Here is a 7,783-nt window from a genome sequence, read left to right as displayed (position 1 = left end):
TTTCTAGTCTAAATGGGTAATCAAAATATTTGCAGATTCGAACAGATTGCTTTTTAAAATGGGTGAAAAAAATTTATGCACGTAAAGACGCTTTTTTCCCTCTAACACGGGCCAAAAAGGGTCATTTTCTAAAACGTGTCTAAACGGGTAATTTTTTTGAGCGGCTGCGAACGGGTTACTTTATAGAATAGGTCAAAAGTGGGCTATTCTTGATGCGGGATAATATGGGCTATAATCTTTATACGGGTAAATACAGATTTGTTATTAGCAAGGGTCAAAACGGCTCGTCTTCTAACACGGCTCTAAGCAGGTAATTTTTCAAGCGACTCCAAAAAACTGGACCCTCCGACCCGTGAACACAACTTGTTTGATACCCAGCAGGTTCCACGCCCTTTCTACAAAGGGAAAATAACCGCATTGTATAATAAATCAATGGGTAGAGCTACATACCGTTAGTTCTAAATGTCAGTCTCTTAATACAACGTGAGAACTCATTCCCTCAGAAGCTTTTCATGCAGCAGTCTGTACACACCATTTACCTCCTGTCCAAAACATGACCTGCTAAATAAATGATATTTAGTTTCTAAAATGTCTTATAAAGCGTCAAGTGTTCTGTTTTACCCCTCATAAGCTCATATGCTTATTTACACAACGTAATTTGTAAAATCAAACACACAAAAATATACAAACTATATGGTAAATTTAATTATACTTTACATATTATATAAACTAAAACACACAAAAAAATAAATACGGCATACTTTGAATCAGAAAGAAACCGCCAGACATCTTATTTTCTGAATGTGGGACTGATATGTATTTATTAAAAGAGAGAGCATAAGTTATTATGTGCAAGAGTAATCCCAAACTCTAATGTACTTTTCCAAGGCATTAAATGGAAAAGTTATTGTGTGTATATTAACTTTTGTGTATATTTTACCTTCGTTCACCAGTGTTGATCCTCCTTCCACTAAAGTTACAGCCTACGGCTACAATTAGAACACAAAAGCTTCCAGATTGAATTAGGAAGGAAGTTTTCTCAACTGAAGCCAAGATTAACTCGTATAAAAAGACAGTATCAAAATTCTAACAAAAAGTGCAATAGCTCTTAATAATTGAAATATGAAGAATTTTCATGAAAATATAAATGATCATATATTACCTTTTGAGTTGTTTTCTTGTGGAACCAAAATAAACAGGAGCCCCATGGCTCAATACAAAGAAATGCACTAATAATAAAAAGAGTAACCCTTAATCGTGCTTTCTGTCATGGTTGTTACTAAGAATGGAAATGAGATCCTTGAATATATATTATTATTATTATTTTTTTCGAAAGTTACTATTTTTAGGCGAGGCGATGATTTAGCAACTCTAAATAGGAAAGGCGCAATTTTAGGGGCAATTTCCGTTTTTCTTGTTTTTTTTAATCTTTTTTTATTATTTCTTTTGACTATTAACTAACTGAGTCATAAGAATTACCTGGGGGGGGGGGGGAGGGGAGGGGGGGGGGGGGGTTACTTAATTTAATTCAACTTGTTAATATAATCATTGACTATTCTGGATGATGAATGCTTATTGAACTTTGTTATTGTTTAATAATTATTTTAATTTGCTTTGCTGAATTTTCATGATTTATGTTTCCTCTTATATGATTGAAACTTTAAAACTATACTTTAAAGATGGAGTTTTTAATCTAGAATGACTAACTTTTAATTATTATTTGTTCTAGATTTGGCAAATACAAATAATTAGTAATCCAGTTTAACCTACTTCCGTTGGTTGGTGGCTGCGTAATTTATGTATGCTATGAAGCTATTAAATATTAATTTGCTTTTGGTATTGGATTTTATTCAAGTTTTGGAATACATAATAATTTTTTTTTCATGGTGCATTTTTTTACTCGGGCCCTCGCATTTTTTGCGCCTTGCGCCTAGGCCCCAGGCAAGTCCTATGCGCCTTGAGTGCGCTTAGCGCATTTGATAACTATGGCCATACCTCATTTCGTGAGATTCTATCGATTCATCCATTAGGCTCAACTTGGTCAGACCTCATTTTCTCTTCCATTGAACTTGTGAATTCAACGGCTTGAGCAGGTAACATGTATCTTAAGCAATTAAGATCATCTAACCTTTTTACTAGAGTTCAACAATGCAACAGAGAAGGTCCCTGAGCTAGCCTGAATGAGGAATCCGGCTAAGACCATACATTTGCTTCTGTCACCGACAGCCAGCTGCAGCATCACCAATAAGCCCTAGATTACAGAAAGACGAGTATTAGGTACAGTAATTGACAGGCAATCTTTAACTAATCATCATACCTCAGAAGTATATCGAGAGTCGCTAGATATCACCTATACCATTTGATCTTGATCATAGTTTCTTATAATCGTAAATGCGTGAAACTTCTTTCCAGCATATACGCACGTTGAGTTCGCTAAACCAGATATCACACAACTAACCGCCATTGGGTCAGGAATAATCCCAGAAACAAGCATTTCCATAAATCCACTTACGCATCGTCTAACAAATCCCTGTTTTCCATACATGTCAATTATTATTGTCCATGATTTCATATCTTTAACAGGAACTTCCCAAAACGACAAATAAGCTTCTTTAAGAGCTCCACATTTGGAGTACATATTCAAGATTGAAGATTTAACCAGAACAGAACATTCAAGTCCCGGCTTTGAAGCCATTCCATGCAAGAATCTGCAAGCATACACTGCCCCCAAATCACCACAACCCTGAAACCCGCCTTCTAACGTTCTAAAATTAGTCCTCTGGTCCGCTCTAACAATCTCGCAAACACACTCCAACCCTTTCTCACTCTCACCATTCTGCACATACCCGATAACAAGCGCGGTCCATGCAACAACATCTCTCACAGGCATTTCATCGAACATCTGGCGCGCAGTCTTAACACAGCCACATTTCGAATACATATACACCAAGGACGACCCGATTGCCATATTCTCTTGAAAAAGCCCAATTTTAAAGACCAAGGCATGTAGAGTCATCCCAGAAGTCAAGTCCCCAAGCTCGGAAGAAGCGGAAAGAACCATGGGAATGGTGAATTGGTTGGGTTGAAGACGGGTGAAAAGGCTCATGGAATAATAGTATCTAAGGGAGTGTGAGTACATGTAGTTGGTTGGATGATGGAGTTCCAGAGGAAGAGGTCTTTGTGGGCGTGAAAAGAGTGGAAGACGTGTGCAAATGAAGTGGGCTCGTGGAGATTGGCGTAGAGGGAGATGAGTTCGGAAGATATGAAGATGTTGCCGGTGGTTATGATGTGAGCGTGGTGCTTGGTGAGTGAGTGGCGGGATGGAAGAGATTGTAAGGATAACAAGGTGTTGATGGGTGCAGAGTGATATGAGTTTCTTCTTGTATATACGACGACGACGGATTTGTGCTTGATTTACACTTTGCAATGTAGGAGGGCACGGACGAGTGAAGAGAAAATAAAAACTACTATGGTGGTGGCCCTTGTGCATGTCGGCGATGAACCATATATAATCGGAACCTTGGGAACGGAAATGTCCTCCTCCGTCGCCTTGTGAATCATCCACGTGACCCTAGCCTCTGTCCCGCGAGTCCTAGCCTATGTCCGATGACTGGTATCAAGAAGCTAACGTAACATGTCATTCACGTATCTTGGGATCGGGACTGGTCTAATCACATAAAGGTGCGCTGCTAGGTGATCCTGGTGTGTCTCTGGCTCTAGCGTCTATTGTGGCTCTAGCTCCTGTTGTGGCTCTGGCTCGCACGCCTCATTGAAACAATGCAGCTTCCCAACCTTCTTAACGATCTTCATGAGCGAACATGTCTCTTGGCCAATCAGTTTCAGCTTGTATTTCACTGTCATGGATCGTTGAATGCGATCCTGAAAACACCCAAGTCCCAAAGCAAGAGTGGTGACGTAGGCACCACAAGCAATAAACGATCGATACTTTAAACTTGTATCTACTAGCAAAGTAAGTGACCATACAATGTGCCACGTTGCACCTAATATGTGCAAGTAGAGAATACATAAAGAAAAGATTGGTCTGTGTGACCCACTCTTGTCCACCCCCCCCCCTTCCCAAATTTGTATACCCGAAAACCTCGTGTAGGTTTCGGTGCACCGGGTCTCTCAAAGCAGAAGCCCTAGCTTTTGTGCCATAACTACTGTCACACCCCGCCTCGGCGGAATCGCGAGAGGTGACGATTGTGGTTGTTAAAGCATATGACTATCGCAAACAGAAACACACAAAGAAGATACATAGTTAAAATTCAGAGTTTACATCCCAAAATCAATGTTTAAGTCTCAAAACGTTTATTAAAAGAAATTGTTTCTGAGATTTTGCCCATATGACCCAAGATATGGGTTATACAAGTAAATTCCTCCAAAATGTGTATTCCTCCAAAATGTGTATCTGACACTTGTGTGCATGTTATCCTACGAAGCTTTCCACTTGAGTGATTGTGCTTTAAGTACCTGAAAAACATACTTTGAAATGTTAACGTAATGTTGGTGTGTTCACAGGTTTTAGCGTTTAAAATTTTGTAAAACCTTTTCGTTCGAAAGCGTTTCATGTATGCGTTAATTATAAGCACGTAATCGTTTGACCCATCATAAGCTAGCAAAGAATACGATAATATGAACTACATAAGGCATAACCAAACCAATACACAAGTGTTTCGTCCTTCACTCGTACCTCAAGAGCAAGCGAGTAGACACTATGCACTCATTTGACCATGCGGATGGGCGGTTAACGCGACTAACCATGACCGGGGGTGTCAATCCAATAGTACTATTCACATAATCTTAGGCTAATAAAAGCTAATGGTTACTAATAATCGATAAAGGGGACTTTCGAATCCAAGAGATAACTCGTGCAAACATAAAGGTCGGGTCTTGTTTCTCATTAACGTATAAGAGCGAGTATTCGTATGTTTCTCCCCCATTTTTAAATCGTTTGAAAGTAAAGGGGCCATGAAACTCACCTTTGAGTTTTTGCACAAAATAGTTAACGAATATCGAAAACAAGTGTGAGACTTCTCCTAACCGCGGCCTAATCAGTTACGGTTACTTAGAATCTTATAGTACAATATCAACATACAACTTGATCTTGTATAAAGTCCACCCAAAATTTTAGACTCGATGGTGTGTGCGTTTATTGTTAATGTATATCTCGATGAACCGTTGGTGATTCGTTTATGTGTTTTATCGTACATTTATGTTTTGGATCAATATATATTGAGCACATCTATAATACCTATAAAACATATTGGATGTCCAATATGGTAATTATACACATTCCGGAGAGACGCCATTAAATTTAATGTCCAGCCTCGTCTGCAAACGTTACACTTCAACTTCAGGCTACATTAAAGTTCTCTCCGACAGCATTAACTGCGATCATAAACAAAAATGAAACTGACGTTAAAGGTCTCTCTGAACACTCGCTCACTTATGGATTTCCGGTTGTTGTTATGTTTCAAATTAAAGTTCAGTCACGGTGCAAAAAGGTTTGTCTTAATCATATCGAGTTTGTTTTAGGTAAAATTTCTGTCGAATTTTGTTATCATCTCTCTTATTGTGTTTGTTTTTTATTTCATGTGTTATCATCTTTGTATACAGGAACTTGATTTAGGTTAAATTTGTGTTTGCTTAAGGGTTTACTCACAGTTTGGATAGAACTAATTTGTGGCAAACTTCATGATATTAGGTTTTCTGCTGTAAGTTGGATTGATTCAAATCTTCTTAAATGACTCTTGACAACTTTAGATCTGTACTATCAATCATCCAAAGGCAGCCTAAATTTGATTGTTTAATAGGTATGATTTAATTTGTATTTAATCAAATTCAAATTCGAGTAGTTTGATATCGTCATCTTCATAAGATATCTTGTTGGCGGTTGCTCAATTTTGGAACTACAAGTTTAATTTGTTTTGAAATACTAATCTTACTTCATTATGGTATAACATATTTAGCTTAAATCTTATTTGTTTGCAGTGGTGGCTACAACATCACAACATGCACTGGTTGTTCTACACAGCTGATAAGTTTGACATGGGTGGTTCAGCAAAAGTGTTAGGTGCTGCAAAAGCCCTAGGTAACATAAATTATAAAACCCTCCAGGTTAGAGGTGATTCAAACAGGATATAAGTGTTAGGGTTTCATCCTTTTGCATTAAACATAACTAGAAATGGCCCATAGATAACTACTTGGCTACTAACTTTTTTTCTTTACTGCTTTTATCATCAATAAATTAATATATGAAACTGCCTCTAAAAATATGTTTTTAAAACCATAATCATTTGTTTAATATAACATTACAAGATGCTGTAACACAAATTGACTACACCTGCATTTTGACCGGTTTAAGAGTTTAGTGTTTTGGTTGGCTTATCTATGTTTTTAAAGATTTTTATAGTTGAAAGAATTATAAAATGAAATGGGTCAAGTTACGGATTGTTTTAGGCCTTTGGCCTTTGGAAACTTAAAAGTTGTTTCGGTCAATTTTGCTAACAGGTCAGATTTGTCTACTAAGACAATTTTATTTTGGTTAAAATTAATTGATTGATTTTTTAATTGTATCCGGGGGCTCTTTAGGTATTGTGGACAGTTTCGGGTTATTTTAAGTTTGGGTCAGGGTTGTTTTGGGTTACATGCAGATTCAGTTAATTATACTATAAGCAAGGTGCTACTATTCCATAGTAAATTACATCTCATTGTTTGCAAATGATCACATTCACAAAGGTTAATGGATGACCTGTCGGAAATATACTATTCTATATAAACTTTGAATTGTCGGAAATATTGTTTGATTTTCGTCGATTTGGACTTTCATTATGTTCTTCTGCGTGATTGTATGATTTAGAAGATCTTCGGTTTCAGTTTAGATCGGTTCCTCTAAAATCTTAAACCTAGACAAAATAGAATTAAAAATTTGAATGAATGCTGTTATATAGTTGTGGTGACTGGAGAGTGTTGGTAAAGAAAGGGTAGTAAATGCTTTTGCTATATCAAGTTGATTACTTATAATTATTTGTAACTAATATATAATTGAAAACACTTGTAAGTTGTTACAAATTTAGAATAAGTCTTTTCGATATAATCAGAATGCTAAATGAAAACAAAGCTTTTGTATGGACACATGTAAGAATTAAGATGATCTATGAAACTTTAAAGATTTACCTGACCTGTTAAGAAGTTTGAACTTTGATTTGTGACGTTTAGGATAAGGCTCATGAAAAGAACCAAAAGTACAAGGGCAAATCAATTTTGGAACAGTTAGTGATTCATCAATTGATGTGTTCATGAACTTTAAACGAGTGGGAACATATTGTTTATGATGTTAAATTTTGCAGGTTTAAGCTTTTGGCGAAAACCGAGGGGATTGGTAGCATGTGGAGCGGTTCATCTCTTACAATGAACCACACCATGTTAGTGACTGCGTCACAGTTGCCATCGTACGATCAGATTAAGGAGCCGATATTGGACAAGGGTGTGATAGAGGATTGGCTTGGGATCCACGTGACCGCGGTTTTGCTGCAAGGTTCATGGCTGCGGTAGTCATGATACCTGATAGCCACTCAAGAAATATTTGTATATTTTGTGTTTTCTAAAGTTCTACAAATACAATTTATTTTGATTTTGACTTCCAATGTAAGCTGACAATTGAAATTATGGTTTAATTTTGGTTTTTTACGTTGTTATGTTGTTTGTGTTTCTTTGAAAGTATGAAATTTGAACATGATGGCATCTTTATTTATTGTTTCACGGAAAACTTTAATATCAT

At 36.9% G+C, this 7,783-nt stretch overlaps 1 protein-coding gene across 1 annotated transcript; it reads left to right on the top strand.

Moving 5' to 3' along the window:
* The first annotated feature begins 5,451 nt into the window (after window positions 1-5,451).
* On the top strand, window positions 5,452-7,557 carry LOC143605318 (uncharacterized). Its single transcript, XM_077081476.1, has 5 exons — window positions 5,452-5,507; window positions 5,633-5,717; window positions 5,995-6,120; window positions 7,222-7,274; window positions 7,353-7,557. Exons 1-5 carry the CDS (start codon window positions 5,452-5,454, stop codon window positions 7,555-7,557), a joined length of 525 nt encoding a protein of 174 aa, XP_076937591.1.
* The last annotated feature ends 226 nt before the right edge of the window (window positions 7,558-7,783 follow it).

The sequence above is a fragment of the Bidens hawaiensis genome, unplaced genomic scaffold, assembly GCF_021521415.1.
Source record: "Bidens hawaiensis isolate Kalapana, Puna unplaced genomic scaffold, B.hawaiensis_p1.1 tig00069019_1, whole genome shotgun sequence".
NCBI classification, from domain to species: domain Eukaryota; kingdom Viridiplantae; phylum Streptophyta; class Magnoliopsida; order Asterales; family Asteraceae; genus Bidens; species Bidens hawaiensis.
This window is presented reverse-complemented; position numbering and strand designations above follow the sequence as displayed.

Excerpts from the sequence above, each read along its gene's own strand:
- LOC143605318 (XM_077081476.1), top strand. The coding sequence starts at position 5,452 with ATGGATTTCCGGTTGTTGTTATGTTTCAAATTAAAGTTCAGTCACGGT. Across the intron at positions 5,718-5,994 it reads ATGATATTAGGTTTTCTGCT|TGGTGGCTACAACATCACAA; the intron begins GTAAGTTGGATT and ends ATTTGTTTGCAG. Across the intron at positions 7,275-7,352 it reads GGCAAATCAATTTTGGAACA|GTTTAAGCTTTTGGCGAAAA; the intron begins GTTAGTGATTCA and ends TAAATTTTGCAG.